General features: G+C 50.4%; 1 protein-coding gene across 2 annotated transcripts in view; it reads left to right on the top strand.

The window, feature by feature from the left end:
* Nucleotides 1-18656, top strand: part of Ngf (nerve growth factor) — a 44599-nt gene extending 25943 nt beyond the window's left edge. Inside the window, exons 2-3 of one of the 2 annotated variants that reach the window (XM_048351843.1) lie at nucleotides 15274-15397; nucleotides 17791-18656. In XM_048351843.1, coding sequence (XP_048207800.1) covers nucleotides 17803-18528 — 726 coding nt within the window. In that variant the 5' untranslated portion in view covers nucleotides 15274-15397; nucleotides 17791-17802 and the 3' untranslated portion in view covers nucleotides 18529-18656. Of the gene's footprint in view, nucleotides 1-13808; nucleotides 15398-17790 lie in introns of those variants that run through there. The other variant, XM_048351842.1, reaches the window with a different exon arrangement.
* The last annotated feature ends 1347 nt before the right edge of the window (nucleotides 18657-20003 follow it).

Genomic DNA, 20003 nt, shown 5'->3' with positions numbered 1-20003 from the left:
AGGGAAAAGCAATGCTTCCTTCTCTGAGTGTAGATAAATCTTCCCTCTTTCTGACTTGTGTGGTGGGGAAGGGGGTCACCCGTTTTTCCCTTGATGACTGAAGCGCTCTCCGAAGAGCGTCTGGAAACTAGCAGGTGTATATTGAACACTCCTGGTTCCTTTCTTCCTCCCACTGTTCCTGCCTCTCCTTTCCACCGCACCTCTTTCCACATCCTACATCCTACAAATGGCTGGGGATTCCCTTCTCATCTGTTTTCCTTCTCTAGCACAGCCCTTGAAGAGCTGGCATTCTCTCCAAACCCTTCAGGTGCTTTGGCACGCAGACTGGCTCCTGTCAGCAGTGGAGGAAATGGGAGCTGAGTCCTCAACCCCCTGAACTGTGCCCACACCAGGGAGAGCCTCACCCTCTCCTTCAGTGTCCACCCCGGGCAGGATTGGACTTTGGACAGCAGGCACAAGGTGACCCTGTCTCAGTTTGACAGTGTGGTCCACCTGCCTCCTGAGCTGCTAAAAGATGTGGTCCATACGCCCAGCACCACCAGGCCTCTGCAGGACCCAGCAGCCCCGGCTAGGCGCCGAGGAGAATGACTGTGCGTGGAAAACATACTTGGTGCTGGGCTAAGCATGGAGGATTGACAGAGGACAGATGGAAAGGCTTACGAGCCGTATTTTCATTATAAAGGCATTATAAGAACATTATGAGCCGTTTAGGGAAGTTGGGGAGGATGGGGCTCACCCAAGGTTCTAACACTTCGGACAAGTGGTTCCATTTATGTGTTCACTCCCAGCCCGGGGTCCTGCTGGGGGCTGTGGCTCAGCTGCCAGGATTTCACAGGCCCGCTCAGGCCTCTCCCCCACCCCAGTTGCATTGTCCCTGGCGTTGTCCCTCCCCTTGCCTTCCTCTTCTCCTATTTGCTGAAAGCAGTTTTCTACAAAGGAACTAACTAGCGCCTTTATTAAAGGATGCTTGGCTTCTGGTTTTGCAACTGTAAATCATCAAATGAGCAATAAAGCCTCAAGCATAAGTTTTTGTTTATTTTTTGTTTTGTTTCTCCCTCAGAATCATTTTCTTAGGACAAAAATCTCAAACACTAGTCAGGTTCTAGTGGCTCACACTTGTAATTCTACCTACTCAGGAGGCTAAGATATGAGGATTGTGGTTCAAACCCAGCCTGGGCAGAAAAGTCCATGAGACTCCCATCTCCTATTAGTCAGCAAATGCTGGAAGTGGAGGCATGGCTCAAGTGGTAGAGCACCAGCCTTGAGTGGAAAAAAGGAAAGGTAAGAGCATGAGGCTCTGAATTCAAGCCCCAGTACCAGCACAAAAACAGAGCTTCAAAAAGTGGATTCATAAGTAAAAACTATGGCTATTTCTACAGCTTTACACATGTCAAATTATTTTAGAACGTAGTTTTAACTATAAAGGCTATTTCTAGGTCATTACCACAAAATGATTACAAAACATGAACAAGTAGAAAGAAAAAATCATTTGTCATTGTTTAACTACTACAAACATTGATTTCCTTCCTGCACCTGTCTTTAATACATTCATGTATGTAAGTTCAGTCTTATTATATTATCAAGACTTGGCTTTCTTAATGAGCAATTACACTGGGTGCCATCCTGACTGAAGGTGGTCAGAGGCCAGTTCTAGTCAGCATAATAGAAAGGACTTGTTAGGATGCAAATGCTGCTTGGCTCCAGGCAGCCTGCTTGCTTCCATACCCTCCCATTCCAGCCACACACCATCCCCCACCACCACCCGCACCCCCCCCACCCCCCCCACCCCTAGCACTGTCTCCCCTAGCAGGGTAGAGTGGGGCCCAGCTACTCCCAAGAGTCTCTGTTTATAAGTGTAATTGACTTGTGCCTGAAGCTAACTACAGCTACCATGCATCCTTGCAGGAAGGCCCCAGTTCCAGGGAGAGTGGCATGGCGCCCTCAGGAAATCCAGCAGGCTCACTATACTCCTTTGTAGGAACAGGTTGCCAAAGAGAACAACCTGTTGCAAAGAGGGAAAATTGTTTTACAAGTGCAAGCCTTCCTTTAAAAATACAAATCATACCGACAGCACACAGAATGAAAGATTCATAGGAACTAATACTCAAGAATGTATACACCTATACTTGGACAGCTCTCTACCCCATGCCCTTACTTTATAGAATGACATGGGACATCTCCCTCTATTTATTTATGTTTTTTCTTATACCATTAGTGGGGCTTGAACTCAGGCCCTTATTCTCTTGCCTGGCTTTTCACTTAAGGCCAGTGTTCTACCACTTGAGCCACACCTCCACTTCTGACTTTCTTCTGGTTAGCTGGAAATAAGAGTCTCTCAGATTTGTCTGCCCAGGCTGGCTTTGAGCCACAATCCTCAGTTCTCAGTCTCCTGAGTAGCTAGGATGACAGGTATGAACAACCAGTGCCTGGTTTCTCCCTTCCTATTTATTATTCATTCTATTTCCTTCTCTCCTTTTCTTCCTTCTTATCTTCCTTCTTCCTTTTCTCCCTCTTTTACAGTTGAGTCTACAGAAGTTTAATCTTCTAACCAGGACCATTACAGTGCTTCATCCTGATTGGACACTGTTCCCAATGGCAAAGTTTCTACCTGCTGGCCATTCCCTGTGCAGGGTCTTTGCTCCGCTCCGTACATCTCATGGAGTCCGGTCTCCTGAATGAGGGAGAATGGCTCCTACCCTTTCCTGGGAGGCTAGGCCAGGCTCCCACCCTGGGAAAGGCCATGGAGATGTGGGTGACAGAGGCTGGGTGGGGCACGTCCCCCGGGCCAGCCTGTCTGTAGCCCCAGCTCCGGCAGCCTGCAACCCAGATTTATGGATGGCACCTGGTTAGAACAATGATGTCAACCCAATGTGAACTCTAACGGACATGCTCGTTTATCTCTGCTTGGATCTGGTTTGGAGTTTTTATTAATGACAGAGGATTTGATTAAACAAGGTTCTCACTGTAGCCAGCTCCAGCTGACCCAAGCATCAGTGGGGAATGAATTCCCCTGGTGTCGTCTCTTTCATCCTGTCGACTCATGCTGACTTTCCAAAGTGTTTCCTCTGACTCTGACCAGGCTGAGGTCATACAACCTTATTTACTTTAAGGACCATTCTGGCGCATTGAGCCAGGCATTTCGGTAATGAAGGACTTTTGTATTACAGATGCTCCCAGCCTCTGTGATGAAATCATGGTAGCATTTTGCCAAGACAATGTTGTCATTGGGTTTGGGCTCAGATCTGGAATTTACCCAACAGAATCAGAGTGCACAGACTATCAATACACCCCCAGGACTATCTTGAGCAGTCACCGGAAGCCAGATCGGTGAGGTCTGGGATGTCGTTTATCATAAGCAGCCATCCACTTGAGCTTCATCTCTAGGCAGATCTGGAGATGCCATCTCTCCAGCACAGGATGAGGCTGAGGATTGTCTGGTTTGCTTAGCACTGTGACTTCTTCCTCCCTCCAGTTCTGAGACTGGGTTATCTTTTCTCAGTCTGGGCCTGCTCCATGTCACTTTCTCTGGTTCTGCTCAGGCTTTTCTCCCTCTGGATGCCCCTGCATGTCCTGGCATCTCCTCTCTCCCCTCCTCGGCTCGACCTCCCTGCTCCACCATCTCCTGGCCCTCTGTTGTTTCTCTTTCTGTCCTTGTCCCCTTCTTCCCTCCCTCTGCTCCTCTTCTCTCTCCACTGCATCACATTGAAGCTTCATTTTCTTGCTTGCTCCATTTCCCTCTAGGATGAGATGAGATTTCCTAAGGATCGGACAGACACCAGCTCAGCATTTCCTCTCCGTGCTGGCAGGGCCTGGCCTGGTTCAATTCCATCAGAGCCAGACTCACCAGTTACCACAGCCCTCACCAAGCTCCTGGCTGGTAGGGAGTGGCAGACGTCCATCCCTCTGTTCCTGCCTGAGTCCATCCCAGGCTGGTCCCTACTTGGGCGTCAGCAGACCCAGCAGCAGGGCCTGCAGCCCTCTGTGGTGCTGACAGGAACAGGGCCACACTGCACAGCTAATGGGCAGGCATGGCTGTTTCATGAATTGACAAAATGTCACGGTTAGTTGCTGGTGACAGGCTTTGCTGGTGAGGAGCTCCCTGATCTTCCCCTTTGCGCTCACTGCTTTTGAGATAAAACAGTGACTGAATCTTTTTCTCTTTTAAAATTTTTTGTGCTGGCACTAGGATTTGGACTCAGGGCCTGAGCTTGTCCCTTAGGTTTTTCGCTCAAGGCTTGCACTCTACCATCTGAGCTATATCTCCACTTCAGGCTTTTTCTTTTAATTTTGTGGTTAATTGGAGGTAGGAGTCTTACAGACTTTCTTGCAGGCTGACTTTGAAGGGTAATCCTCAGACCTCAGCCTCCTGAGTGGCTAGGATGACAGACATGAGCCACCACCATCTGGTTCATGATTTACTTCTGTTAAGTGAAGCGTTCTCAGCTAAGAACTGGAACCAGGTGGTTCTCAGAAATTCTGGGGACAATTCACCAACTGAAGCCACTTCTGGAAGTTCACCCATCATCCTGTCTCTGTATTTCCCACTTGGTATTCTTGCTCTTCCAGCTGCATTGGTAATTTCTTGTTTTATAAAGTGGCAAACAGCAAGCAGAAAAGGAAACAGCACAAAACAAAACAAAGCTGTATGCTTTGGACTAAAGATGAAACCATTAGAGTGAGTTTCTATTCTGGCTGCCTAGATGTTTACTCTAGTTCTGATTAAGCTCAACAAAGATATCACCTCGGATACCTTCCTGCATGTGGAGGCAACGGCTGGTCATTGCCTGTCCATGAAGGTCAATATGAACAGACTGCACCTGGGCCCCCCAGGCTCAGACTTGGTCTTCATCCCCAAAACAAACCACCCACAAGTCACATCCCCCACCCAGAGCAAGGAGATCCTGTTCGTTCTGACTGTGCTCTCTCATAGGTCTCAGAAGTAAAAGTATGCAATAATAAATGGCAGCCACATTCTAATTCCCACAAGTTTCTCAGAAAAGAGCAACTATGTCTAAGCTTCAATCTTCCATAACATTGAGGACTACTGAGCACGTGTCTTCCATGACTACATTCAAATCAGAATAATGGGTACTGCTGGCTCATACTTGTAATCCTGGCTATTCAGAAGGCTGAAGTCTGAGGAGCACGGCTCAAGAAGAAAAGCATGTTGGGATGCTGATCTCCAATTAACCAGGAGAAAGCCAAAAGTGGAGCTGTGACTCAAGCAATAGAGCACCAATCTTAAGGGAAAAAGCCTGGCCCTGAGTTCAAGCCCCTGTACTGGCACACACGCACACACACACACACACACACACACACACACACACACACACACACACACAATGGTCCTTTAAAACTTGGAGGTTTTTTGGTGGTTGGAATGTTCAGTAAGGAGAGAATTCCATCTCTGAGAGCTCAAGGATGGAAACAAGGAAAGTCTCCGTTATTATTATTGCAAGTAATTGTATTTACTTCTAAACCAAATTTATATTAAATCCATTAACATCTTTTAACATCCATTAACATCTACCTCACAATTGTATTCCTTTTGATTTTACACCAAAATATAAATAAGTCAGCCTATCCTTATCAATTACATTCTAGGCCTAAGGAGACACTTCTGGGAATTTCTAGTTCTTCCCTGTCTGTCTTCTAAAAAGCCCAAACTCAGATTACTAATCTTAGCCTACTCAGTGTGGCCTTTGGGAAGGAGGAAGCAAATTGCTCAGGCCTCCCCTGGAAAGGGCCAGGAGGGGGACACCCCTCTTATAAGTGGAAGCTGCTGGGCACCAGTGGTACCTCTGTAATCCCAGCTACTCAGGAGGCTGAGCCAGCCCTAGGCAGACAAATTCACAAGATACCTTTCTCTAACCACCTAGCTACGTGGGAGGCTGAGATCTGAGAATCACCATTGAAAGCTAGCCCTAGGCCAACAAATCCACTAGATACTTTTCTCTAACCACCAAGAAGTCAAAAGTGGAGCTGTGGCTCAAGTGGCAGAGCACCACCCTGTGTGAACAAGCCTAATGAGAGCATAAGGCTCTGAGTTCAAGTTCCAGAACTGGCATAAAAAAAAATAAGAGGGAGCCAGTTGTTGCCATGGAATTGGACATTCTAGCATCTAAGCACTAAGTCTACTTATCTTCAGATATAAAGAAATGGAAAATTTCAAAATGGTTTGCGAAAACTGTACAGTTACCTTTAATAAATTTTATCAGGCAAATTGAAGAACCTTCTTTATTTTAGAAGACCAAGGAAACCGCTTTTCTAGTTTTTATAACATATATGTGCCATGCTCATATCATACATATCCTTGTGACAATTGTATGTATTACTTTTGAGATAAACTCTAAGATTTATTAAGGTCTAAACTGAAATTTGTCATCAACATTATATATTTCTATTGGAAATTTAAAAACCGCAATGAAAGAAAAATGGCAGGAGAAAATAAATGGATCCCAGCATAAGGATGGAGAATAGTAAAATTCAATCCACAGGAAACCAGGAAAACTGATTTCTGAACCCAACTCTACTTGGGTCCTTAGGGGACCCAAATGTAAATCAAACTCTGAAAGAGACTAATGATCTGATGATGGTCCTGCTCTCTTTTGCCTCTGGTGATTCTACTAGTGGCTCAGGAGCAGGTCTTGGAGAATACTGGTCAGATGTTGGTGGCTCCTTTGTTTTTGTTTTTGGAGACAGGATGATGGTGATGGTGGTGGTGATGATGGTGGTGGTAGTGACAGCCATATGGTGATGGTGGTAAAATGATAGTAAAGGCTGGGCAATGGTGGCTCACACCTATAACCCTAGCTACTCAGGAGGTGGAGACATGAGACTCTTACTTCTAATAAACCAACAAGAAGCTTGAAATGGAGGTGTAGCTCAAGTGGTAAAGTGCCAATCTTAAACAAAAAAAGCCAAGCAAGAGTGTGAGGCTGAGTTGAGTACACACACACACACATGCAAGATGACAATGATGATGATGATGGTAAATTGGTGAAAGCTGTAATGTAAGTTGATGGGATGGCAGCTGATTAGATGGTGGCAGTGACTTGGGGGAGGCAGTGCTAAGACAGCAGTGGCTTTGATGGTGGTGGTCATAGTGGTGCTGGCCACAGCAGGGCTGGTCACAGTAGTGACACAGCTGGTAGCTGCTGGTGAAGATCCTGCTGTGCTCTGTGGATCTGAGTACAGGACTGGATCCACATAAATGCAGTGACAGATTGGAGGAAAAGAGAACAAGGAAGCCCTTGGGGTGCCATGAACACAGTGAAGAGAATATTCAGTGGTGTTCTTTGCCCATAACTACTCCACAAAACTTCTGAGGAGGCTCCTCTCTTGGGGACAACACAGACATTGCTTAAGTAGGCGTGACTGTTCTAGCACTTGTAAAGTTTTGGAGTTTAAGATTTGTTTCATTTTTAGGTTCTTATTTAATTCTGCCTTTTAACCTCTGAAAGTTTGAATCTGTTTTCCCTCTTTTGGAAAAGCAGCAACAGTTCGAAAACTAGAGATAAAGTCCTAAACATAGATGAAGCCCACACTGGGGGGGGAGGGGGTGGGGGAGCACTAAATCAAACTCTGGGTTAGGCAGAGCTTAACTAATGCTGAGGCTGGCTGAGCACCAGTGCCTCACACCTGTAATCCTAGCTACTCTGGAAACTGAGATCTGAGGCTCCCAGTTTGAAGCCAGCTCATGAGACTATTCTAAAAGACTCCATCTCCAAAATAACCAGCAAAAAGCTAGGCTGGAGGCATGGCTCAAGTGGCAGAACAGCAGCCATGAGTGAAAAAGCTGAGTAAGAGTACAAGGCCCTGAGTTCAAGGCCCAGTACCAGCACCAAAAAAAAAAAAGTAAAATCAACAAACAATGGCATAGGAACCAAAGGTGAGAGATGGAGCCTGGTCTGTGGGCTGGGGCCCAGAGGGCTAGGCAGCACCCCTGTGGAGGCAAGGTGGCAGTCCTCAGACCAAACACAGCAGAAAAAGTGCTGGATGGCATCTGAGGGGCAACTCCCCTCAGAGGCCTGAGCCAGGATTTCAGCTGATTCGGAGAAAGGCGTTGGATGCTAACACATGGTTTCCATTATCCTGGCAAAGTCTCCTTCCGCGTGCTCTGTGTGTGTGCTGGCCTCCTCTTTCCTTTTTCATCTTCTCCTGGGTTGTAACTAAACAATGAGGTGATTGCCATCCTCATGGGTTGCAGGGCCTGGGGCCAGGGTGGAGCACAACCTTCTTCCAGAAAATCCTAGAGCAGAAAAAGAAGTGGGCTGGAAATCAGGAGGGGTTTGTTTCTGCAGGACCCCCTGGGTCCACTCTGGCTGTGAAGGCAGAGGGTCTCCACCTCAGTCCTCTCCCGCTTCAATTATCCAGACCCCACATCGCAGGCAAGGGGATTCCGCGTGGACGGACCGCCCGCAGTTCCCATGGCGTTGGCTGATGGATCTGGCACAGCGGGGTGAAGTGTTCAGTCCTGTTCAATAAACGTCCATTACATGCTTTCTCTAGGGCAGCCCCGTGGGTAAAAATAAACCTAAACCTTCAGGAAGCTACAGATCCGCTAGGAGCCTGAGATTGATTCTGAGCCTGCTCCGGCTCCCCTGACTCACTTTCCCTGGAAGGCCGCAGGCACCCCGTGGCCAGAATGCTGTGAACGCAGTCCCCACTGTGCGGGCAGTGCTCGCGGCCTAAAGTGCCGAGCTGGCGGGCTGCAGCCTGCCCAGGAGCACGAGGGGAGACACCTGAGAGCACCGTGAGGACATCACGAGGACATCCCGCGGATGCGACGCCAAGACGCGATGTGAGGACCCGGCTGTGAGCACGCGCCAGGAGAACATCATGAGCATGCGCCGTGGGGACGTGCTGCGAGGACGCGTCCGGAGAACATCATGAGGACGTGCCATGAAGATGTTCTGTGGGAGTGCACCGTGATGTCGTCACCAGGATGCGCCATGCGGACCCCACTGTGAGGATGCGCCGTGAGGATGAGAACGTCAGGAGGATGCGCCATGAGTGTGGTGAGGACGCACAGTGAGGACAAGAGGATTCGAAGTGAGGATGCTCAGACATGGCCAGAAAGAACACACCACGAGGACGCAAATTTTCAAGAGAAATGCTCCGCTTTGTTTTGCAGCACTTTGATCTGCAGATGGCTGCAGCCCATAGCGCACAGCTGTAAAGTGTGGCAGTAGCTAGGTTCCACTGAGCATGCGCCCAGCCCGTGCTGGGGGCCCACCGAGCTAGATGCTCAGCCTGAGTTGCGCCCAGCCAAGCATGCGCACAGCCCATGGCTGGGTCCCGCTGGGCATGTATGCAACCACATATTCCTTTCACTACTGGCCAGGCCTTCTTCCTGCTGGCACAGCCAGGTGTGAGACTGGGATGAGCAGGAGGAACCAGCGGTGCCAATTACTGCCTGGCTTTGGCCAGAGATTTTCTTTTAATTAATAAGTAAGAATAGTTAATATTTAGGTAGTGCCACCTAGATGCCATGCATAATTCTAGGATAATTCTCTCAGCCCACGGGCTGACAGTTCTGACTCAGGGAAGCAGATGCTGGGTCACAGAGAGGTTAAGTCACTTGCTAAGTCACACAGGTGGTCAGGGGTTGAGCTTCGAGAGGCAACAGGCCCCAGGCCTTGTTGGCCCATCTGTGGGGAAAGGCAGGTGACCACAGAGCCATTTATGTATACTTATGTGGAACAACACAGCTCTATAGACCCAACAATAAATTAGTTTCTATTGCTTTGGATTTGAATCATGCATACTGGACCTCTTTAGAGGCAACCAGATGAGTGGCTGGCTTCTCTCCTTCCCCTCCCCTCCACAGCCTTCCCCCAATGTGGAAAATTGCCTTCACCTATGGAATCTCTAGTTGCCCACCATGTTCTGGGTCTCTTGAGACAGATGCTGTCTGGATCTCCCTATATTCTTTTAGATCTGTACTGACTGCCCCACTGCACACCTCTTGTTCACCTCATAACCAAATAAACCCTGAAAAGAGAGAAACACTAGGAGATCAGGACTATTCTGGAATATAATCATAGGAGAGTGCAGGGACTACAGGTTTCTGTCTCCTCTGACCTTTCCTCCTGAGATAAATGAGAGCTGGATGAAACTCTTTAAGGTATACCTAACGGTGTTTGTCAGAGCCCGCCGCTAGAGCTCAAGGCATCATGGCACTCCCTCCCTACTCACCAGTACTCATTTGGGACTAGAGTGGCACAGGCACACACAGGAAGTCCCAGACAACACAAAGCCCCTGACAAACGCCCATGGGGATGAATCTCCAGCTCCTGGCCTCAGGTGTAGCTAGGATCTGCCTGCTTGCCACATGCCCAGGCAGAGCAGCCTCAGTCCTCTCATACTCATGCCTTGAGTCAGGTTTCTGGGTGTGAAGTGAGCAGACAAGCCAGGAAGTGTCAGCACAGAGGAGCAAGGGTACTCCAGATTCTGTGGCATCTTTCACTCCATAATCACATGGAGTGGGAAGGTCTCATTGCGTCTGCTGGTGGGGGGGGAGGTTGCATGTGTGAGGTGCTGGCTAGACATGTGCTGGTTGCACGCGTGTGGTGCCAGTCATACAAGTGTGATGCTGATTGAACGTCTGTGGTGCCAGTTGCACGTGTGTAGGGTTCTGGTTGCACGTGTGTGGTGCCAGTTACACATGTCTAGTTGCACATGTGTGGTGCTAGTTGGACTATGTGGTGCTGGTTATACCTGAGTAGTGCTGGTTGCACATGTGTGGTGCTATTTGCATATGTGTAGATGCTGATTGCACATGTGTGGTGCCATTTGCACATGTGTAGGTCCTTGTTGCACATGTGTGGTACAGGTTGAACTGTGTGGTGCTGGTTGCACGGCGGTTATGCTGGTGACATGTGTGTGGTGCCAGTTGTACATGTGTGGGGCTGGTTGCAGGTGTGAGGGGCTGGTTGCAGGTGTATGTGGGGCTCTGGTTGCACATGTGTGTGGTGCTGGTTGCAAGTGTGTGGTGCCAGTTGTACATGTGTGGGACTGGTTGCCATGTATGTATGTGACTGGTTGCAGGTGACTGGTATGTGGGGCTGGTTGCAGGTGTTTGGGACTGGTTTCAGGTATGTGTGTGACTGATTACACGTGTGTGGTTCCAATTGTACATGTGTGGGGCTGGTTGCATGTGGGGGGGCTGGTTGCAGGTATGGGGGTGGTTGCAGGTGGGGGAGGCTGGTTGCTTGTATGTGGGGTGCTGAGTGGATGTGCTGGTTGCATGTGTGGGGTACTCACTACTGTGACCAGTGTTCTGGATGCAGGCTGATGGTACACAGTGGCTTCTGCAGTGAACCTGAGTCCAGATGCTCAAACAGGAATGGACTTACCTTGTGGACACTGCATAGTCAGAATGATGTTTTATTTACACTGGTGTCCCCAGGCTCAACCTTTATTGCTCTCACTGAAAGGACTCCCAGCTTTGGAAAAACCTAGGTTATGCATCTCTTCAGCTAGGGTGTGAGTTGTGTGTGTGTGTGTGTGTGTGTGTGTGTGTGTGTGTGTGTGTTCTGGTCTTTTCCAGGGCTGTGGATCTTTAGCTTATCTGAGTTTCTGAACTTCCATCTGAATTGCATTATAGAGTTAAGTGCTGTAACATTTCTTGACCGAGTGCTTGGGAAACATGCCACACACTGTGCAGGGAAGGCGAACTCCGAGGAGTGGAGAAGATTTAATCCTGTAAAGCAAATAGAGTGAAGCCCTTGGATCCTAGATGACATGCCCAGGCCCTGGGCTCTCTTGTTCATACCTTCTGGCCCAGGTGGTCACCTAGGACCTGCCATGGCCTGGAGCCCCAAGCGTGGCTGTCATTATAGGATGTAAGCTCTGACTCCAGCCAGCCAGGGACAATGCTTTGTGCCCTGTCCTGTGCTCTGAGTGTGTGTGAGTGTGTGTGTGTGTGTGTGTGTGTGTGTGTGTGTGTGTTTCTTGTGGTTTTTCTTGTGGATAAGTCAGTTGGAACTGAGGAGCTATTTTCTTAAGGTCTCAGGATTGTTTCTGGCATCTGATGTAGATTATAGATATATCATTAGGACTCCTAAGCTGGTGGGTCAGGCTCCAAGGACTGGCATTTAGTAGTACATTTTCCTTCAAACTATCTGCCCTCAGCCATGTAATGGGGGCTGCTTTGTGCTTAGATATCTTACCTGCCCCACACTAAGTATTGGCCACCACAGAGCTCTTTCCTTACTCTAGTCAGGTGAATACTCTCCACCCCGAGGCCAGCAACACACAAGAACAGGGACCCTCCAGAGTGCATGCTCTTCCACTCTCAGGTTGAAGGTCAGCTGGCCACAGTGGCTTCTTCCAAGAGCTGCCCGACTCTAGGGTAAATGCTGAGAAAGGTTTTGCTCCAGATATTTTTTCCAGTCCTGGGGCTTGAGCTCAGCACCTGGGTGTTGTCCCTTAGCTTTTCCCTCAAGGTGAGCACTCTACCACCTGAGCCACAGCTCCATTTCCAGCTTTTTGGTAGTTAAGAGTCTCATGAACTTTTCTACCCGGCCTGGTTTTGAACCACGATCCTCAATTCTCAGCCTTCTGAGTAGCTACAATTACAGGCATGAGGGTTCCCGAGAAGGGCTTTGTAATTCTCCCCATCATCTCCCAGAGAGCCACCACACCACTTTGCTTTAAGGTGCTTTAAGCAGCACTGAAGCATTCCACCAGACAGAATGCTGTTCTCTGGACTTCAGTGTCTTTCTAAGTGCTTGGGGCCATGTGCGTTATTTTCCTATAAGGTATGCCAAACCACAAAATAGCTAAAACGCATCAAGTCGTCTCAACGTGGCCCAAACTGAATTTTATTTTCCAAAAAAGAAGAGGAGGGAGAAGTCCTATTCATCAACCCTCAGGGTCATGCTAAAAAGCCTCTGATTACGCTAGGATTTTAGAAAAGCATATTTGTGACATGAAGGACTCTACATCCCCTCTCCCTCTGTGTTGTAGACTCAGTAAGAAGTGGTGGGACAGAATTAAGGAGGAAAATTGCAGACAAGAACATCACAGCTGCAGCACCAGAAATTATTACACCCTCAAAAACGTATTGGGTTTGGTTTTTTTTTTTCCCCTTTGGTAGTGGTGGTATTTTTGGTGGCAGTACTGGGTCTTGAACTTTTGTACTCAGGTTGGCACTCTACCATTTGAGCCACACCTCTATTTCCAGCATTTTTCTGGTTAATTGAAGATAAGAGTCTCCTAGATTTATCTGTCTGCCAAGGCTGGCTTTGAACCGGCATCCTCAGATCTCAGCCTTCCAAGTAGCTGGGATTACAGGCATGAGCCACAGCCCCTGGCAATGTATTTTGAATACCTGACCTTCAGGTTGAGTTTCCCCAGCAAGTGGAAATGAGGAGAAATGAAGCTATCACCACCCTGGCATTTTTGAGCTGCGGCTTTGCTGTTGCACTTGGGGAGCTCAGCCCAGAAGGCCTTTGGGGCTGAGCATCCCCAAATCTTTGGAACTCATTATGTTAGCAAATAGCCCTTGGCCTTGTTAAAACTAAACCAACCATAGCTCCAGTATCAAAGAACATCTAAGTGCTATGCAAGGAATAAGAAGCCAAGTTTCCAGTTCACAGATGTCAATTGTAGCTAGACAGGGAGCGTCTGCAAACTATATTCTCATGAATCTTGATGGTTGTGTCTTTTATAGTTTCCAAAGTGTATTATTAATTTCTCGATTGTATCTCTTACTTCCTGTCGATCCCAAGCAATGTGGCCCTCAGCCATGGTTTTTCACAGAAATCTCATAGGCAGCATTACACAGGCTCCACTCCTGCGGGCTAGACTCTTGGAAGTGGGGCCCCCGTGCCCGGAGGCAGGGGACAGCTGTGGGGTAGTTTCAAGCTCCCAGAAGAGCCCAGTGTGTCACTAGGGTTGGCAGCCACAGCTGTAGGGGTCTTGCAGGCAGCAGAGAGCCAGAGGCAGGAGACTGAGCATGGTTCTGTATACCTTTAATCTCAGCTGCTCTGGCAGCAAAAGTAGGAGCATCATCGGCCAAAGCCAGCAAAAGCATAAGACCCTGTCTGAAAAACAATCACAGAGCAAGTGAATGGTGGGCATGGCTCCGGTGGCAGAGGTCACCTGCATAGGGAGCCTGAGGCCCTGAATTCGATCCCCAGTACCACACACATAGAAAAGCATGGGGTCCAAGAGGCAGAGTCTTCCACACAGCTGGAGCCTGCAGGGCTGGGGTTGGAGCTGCTGGCTGGTGACGTCATCCATCACCAGCATCCACCGCTTGTCACAGATGTCCAGCAGAGGCACAGACAGGTCCTTTCAACGGCAGCTCAGTTGGCTGTTTAATAATTAAATGGTCCTCCATCTAAACTTCTTGGCCACCATCCAAAACTGACACTCGAAGAGGATGACAGGGAAGTGGAGGCAGGTTCCAAAAAGCCCTCCCACAGGCATCTCCCCGAAAGTCGGCCCACACTGCTCCCCATATGCCTCCTCACCCTCCAGGTGTTCACCTGGAGTCTTTGGGGAGACCTGTACAGAGCCCCACCCACCACACCCTGCTTTTTCCTTCATTCGCAGCTGGAATCTAAAGATCTGTATTTATACAAAAGCATAAAGCTCAGTGAGAACAGGTGCCCTGTCTGTCTGATTCACTGCTGGCTCACCAGCACCAAGTTTCCCTGGCACATAACAGGTGCTCAAGAAATTGTGTTGGATGAATGAATGAAGCACCTTCAGAGGCCAGGTTTACAGAGAGGAGAGAGCATGGAAGCTTCTAGAAAGGACAAGCTAACATTGAGGAGAATTTGTTTCTCACTGTGTGGTCTCCATGGCTTCTAGTTCCTAAAGTCTGGCTCTGCGCTGGGGCACCTGCGAGCTCCGAGTTGTGGCGGTCTGGCTGCTGGTCGTGTTCCTCCAGGGCTCACCTGTGCTTTGACCCCAAGAGTGCCTGCTCAGGGTTCTCAGGTCATATTCCATAGTGCGGGAGGCAGGAAGCACCCAGGGCCAGTTCCACTTGGTCGAGCCTGGAGGTGTGGTGAGCAGGCCTCTGCTCTGCAGCACGATGCCTCTGAGGGAGACGCAGTGCAGCCAGGCCATGCAGGACCAGGCCCGGCAATCCTGGCAGCTGGACTCCCACTCTCTCCTGACCGGATGCTGCTCATGTGCTGGGACCTGCCCCGTGGGCCTCCCCCTCCAGCTGTGTGGGGCATGGGTGCCTCTCCCCTGTGCCCTGGGCCTCAAGGCAAAGGAGCTGTTTCTAATGCTCGCCCTCCTTTTCCACAGCATTCTGGCCTGTGGTGGCGCAGACCAAGCAGCCGGATGGCATGCTGGACCCAAGCCCAGATCAGCATCCAGGCCCAGTAACGGCATTGCCGAGGGCACAGCTTTCTGTCCTGGACACTCTGAGGTGAGTGTCTTGGGGACTGGCTTGCCCGGGTTTGTCAGCTGGGCAAGGTGGCTCACACTCGTATCCTGGCTAAGAGGGAGGCAGGAGTTGGGAGCAAATTTTTTAACAAGATCCCATTCTGAACACATAGCTGGGCACAGTGGTGCACAACTGTGGTCCCAGCTACAATAAAATAGAAAGATTACAGTCCAGAGCAGCCTAGGAAAGAAAAACAAGACCCTACCTAAAAGACAAGCAGAAAGGTCTGGAGACATGGCTCGAGGTAGAGTGCCCCGGTAGCATAAGACCTCAAGTTCAAACTCTAGTACAACGAGACAAAAAAACCAAACCAACAAGGTCTCCAGCTCCGGAGCTTCTGGAGCAAAGAGGTCAGCTAGACACGAGCCACATGCAGAGGAAGGGCCATCAGGCATCACTGATGGACTCTCGGGCCTGGCGTGGCTCTGTGGTCCTGCTGACCCACCCAGAGAGGGCGTCCTCATACCCTCCGGTGACCCGCAGTCTCAGAACCCAGGGTCTCACGCGCAGAGGATCAGGGTGACCCCTCGCACTGGTGGAGCCACAGTGGAGGGCAGGGTCCAGTTGGACACCCACAGGCCTGGCTCTGAGGCCCACAGCTACCGGGGTCACACTACTGGGCACTGCCGGAGTCCACTTACCTTGTTTCTCCAGTGGCAAAATGGGAGCAATGCAGCCTACCCCAGGTGTGTTGCGATGGCTAGATGGCAGTGCCCACCAGTGCTTGCCAATCAATCTGTGTCACACCCAGGAACCTGAGATACCCGACGGAAAGGATGACACCACGAAGGTGTGCACACTCGAGCAGAAGTCCCGCTTCCTGCTGGGGCTGAGCCCGCTGTCCCCACACTCCCCACCTGTCTTCTGAGCTGGGAGCAGGGCAAGCTGGTGTGCCACTAGCCACACCAGCCCTTGGAGCCACACATGTGGTCCACGACTCCATTACCTCCTGGAGCGGAGCTACAAGGGGAGTGAGGTGAACCCTGGAAAGCCACAGAATGTTCTGCTGGCCCAGGAAGGCACCAAGGCTCCATTTGAAGCCGGCCCAGTGGGCATCTCTGTTCCTGGTCAGTAAGTTTCCATCCTCGGGGAACGAGACAAATAGAAGTCACTCACACCCGAAACGAAGTGAGGCCTGGTGGAAGTGCCTGGCTGCTGCCCTGGCAGCCATACTACGCCCAGCGCTCTCACCAGTGCCGCCACAGCACTCTCCGTCCTCTGCACAGGAGAAAGGTGTCAGAGGAAGTCCTCAAAACTAACGAGTGTCCAGGTGCAGTGGCTCACACCTGTAATCCTAGCTTCTCAGGAGGCTGAGATCTGAGGATCACAGTGCAAAGCCAGCCAGGGCAGGGAAGTCCTTGAGACACTCATCTCCAATTAACAAGTAAAAAGCAAGAAGTGGAGCTGTGGCTCAAGTGGTAGAACACCAGCCTTGAGTGGAAAAGCTATGTGAGAATGCAAGGCCCTGAGTTCAAGCTCAGTACCAGCACAATGTGTGTGTGTGGTTTTTTTTTTTTTTAAGGAAAGGAGAAGAGGGAACCAGATCAATGCCAACCAAGTGATCAGTTGGGTGGGTTAGGTGGCCATGCATCAGTGAGGCGGCAGACCTTTGAGGGTATAGGGTCCAGCCTGTGGGACTCACGCTGAGCCTGGGGTGAGAGGCGTGCGGTGTGCGGAAGGGAGGAGGGCATGCTATGAACGGTCCTAGCAGGAGGCAGGGTGCTCACTTTGTTCACTCCACCAGAGGCCTGGCCATGGGGAGCCTGCGCTGACTCACACATACAGACCTTGTGAACACACACTTTGTCCCCACACCCACCCAAGCAGCGGTGTTTATCCTCCCACCTTTGTTGGGGAGGAAACTAAGACTCGGCAGGATTAAGTGGCTTACTACTGCCAGCAGGATTTAAACACGATATCTAAACAAAATTCACTAACCTCAGACCCAGTGCGAATAGCCTTGCAGGACACAGAAGTAGGAAAGAAGATGGACATGCCGACAGCCTCTTCCAACACTGTTCAGAGCGGAGAGACCACTGTGTGTGTGTGTGTGTGTGTGTGTGTGTGTGTGTGTGTGCATGCGTGCATGCACGCCCTGGTCCTAGGGCTTGAACTCACTCTCACTTGGCTTTTTCACTCCTGACTGGCGCTGTACCACTTCAGCCACACCTCCACTTCCAACTTTTTGGTAGTTCACTGGAGATAAGAGTCTCAAAGGCTTTTCTGCCCAGCCTGGCTTTGAACCATCATCCTCAGATCTCAGCCTTCTGGTTAGCTAGGATGACAGGCGTGATCCTCTACACACAGCCCAACCCTGTCCTCTGCCAACACTGGATTCTGCTCCCCCCAACGTTCCTGGTGTCTTTTTGTTCTAGGTGCAGAGCGTAATGCCCATGTTGTTCTACGCTCTGGTCACTGTGTTTCTGATCGGCATCCAGGCAGCGCCATCCCCCGCCAGCAATGTGCCAGCAGGAGATGCCGCCCCCCGTGCGCACTGGGCCAAACTCCAGCACTCCTTTGACACCGCCCTTCGCAGAGCCCGCAGCGCCCCAGCGGCCCCGATAGCGGCCCGGGTGTCAGGAGAGACGCACAACATCTCTGTGGACCCCAGGTTGTTTAAGAAGAGGCGACTGAGGTCACCCCGCGTGCTGTTCAGCACCCAGCCCCCGCCCGTGTCTGGGGATACCCAGGACCTGGACTTGCAGCTCTCCGATGGCCCTGCCCTCAACAGGACTCAGAGGAGCAAGCGGTCCCCCAGCCACCCCGTCTTCCACATGGGGGAGTTCTCGGTCTGCGACAGTGTCAGCGTGTGGGTCGGGGACAAGGCCACGGCCACGGACATCAAGGGCAAAGAGGTGGCCGTGCTGAGCGAGGTAAACATCAACAATAGCGTCTTCAAACAGTACTTTTTTGAGACCAAATGCCGGGAGCCCAGCCCCGCCGAGAGCGGGTGCCGTGGCATCGATGCCAAGCACTGGAACTCATACTGCACCACCACCCACACCTTCGTCAAGGCCCTGACCACTGACGCCAAGCAGGCGGCCTGGCGCTTCATCCGCATCGACACAGCCTGCGTGTGCGTCCTCAGTCGGAAGGCCTCGCGTCGGGGCTGACCTCCCCTCCCCGCCCCCGGCCCCCTACCTCAGCCTGTAAATTATTTTAAATTATAAGGACTGCATGGTAATTTATAGTTTATACAGTTTTAAAAGAAAGCATTATTTATTAAATTTTGGAAGCATTCTGCCTCTGTGCTGGCATGTGAATGGTGTATCTCCCAGGGACAGGCTGCAGGGTGACCTGTCCCAAACCTAGTTCCCCACGCCCTCTTCCCCAGGCCAGCACTGAACCCTCTCAGACACCAGCTGCTGCCAGAGCCCAGAGCCCCACGCCACCTGGTCACTGGATTACCTGTCCCACAGCCCCCATCTTCCAGCCCTGTCCGCCCGCCGCGCTCGGGGTTGGAAGGCAGTGGCTTGTGTGCCATCGCTAGAAGACAGATCCATCATGGATACCCAAGCTGGCCCAGGGGCTTGCTGTGGCGGGGAGGCTTACCCAGAGGACTGGAAAGCAGAGGCCACCCTCCTTCAGGGTGGATCTGCTGTGGGAGGCTCCCAGGCCTGTCAGGGTAGATCTGGCTATATGGAGATTGCCTGAGCACACTGGCTGCCACGCCACCTGTCCGCCCCCACCCACCCATGCCCAGGGCTTCCTGCAGAAAGACTTCATTACCCCAAGAAAACATGAGGCCCCCATAACTCTGCCACCCCCCAACTACCCACCAGCAGTGCCAGCCTCATTTCCAGCTGACCGGGGATGTCAGAAACCTGCTGGGAATAATATTTGGAAACTTTCTTACTTTGAGATCCTTGGGTTTGAACTCAGGGCCTCACACCCTGCCACCAAGTCAGGCCTCCAGTCCTTTTTTGTTTGACTTTATTTTGCATGAAGATCTTATGCCTTTGCCTGCATCAGCCTCAAACCATGGTCCTCTGACCTCCACCTCCAGGAGGAGCAAGATTATACAATCACAGTTCAAAGCCAGCCAGACCATAAAAGTCCATGAGACTCTTATCCCAGTTAGCCAGCAAAAGGCTGGAAATAGAGCTGTGGCTCAAGTGGTAGCGCACCAGCCTTGAGTGGAAAAAGCCAAACAACAGTGGTAGGCCCTAAGTTTAAGCCCCAGTACCAGAGCATACACACACACACACACACACACACACACACACACACACACACACACACACACACACAACAGAAAACAAATTGCCCACTGAATAAAAAAGCAAATGGTCCCTGTGTTTCCTTTTCCCTCTTTCTGTTCCACCCTACCCACAACCCAAACCAAATCAGGCAAAGTAGAATAGCAGGGTGTTTTGGCATAAGAACTATGTGATTAGAGTTAAAGCACAATCAAATGTGCCCTGGTTTTTCTATTAAAGCAAGTGGAATTAAGATTTGTGTTCAAGAAACACCATTCTGTGCTGAGATACTTAGTCGGATAAAGGTCTAGGCAAGAGTGCCCTCTCATTGCTGGTGTCTGTGGGCTCTGCCTGATTCTGATGGCAGGCCTTAGTGCCCCAGGCCTCAG

Source organism: Perognathus longimembris, chromosome 7 (genome assembly GCF_023159225.1).
Source record: "Perognathus longimembris pacificus isolate PPM17 chromosome 7, ASM2315922v1, whole genome shotgun sequence".
NCBI classification, from domain to species: domain Eukaryota; kingdom Metazoa; phylum Chordata; class Mammalia; order Rodentia; family Heteromyidae; genus Perognathus; species Perognathus longimembris.
Note: the sequence above shows the minus strand (reverse complement) of the source record. Positions and strands in the feature narration are given on the sequence as shown.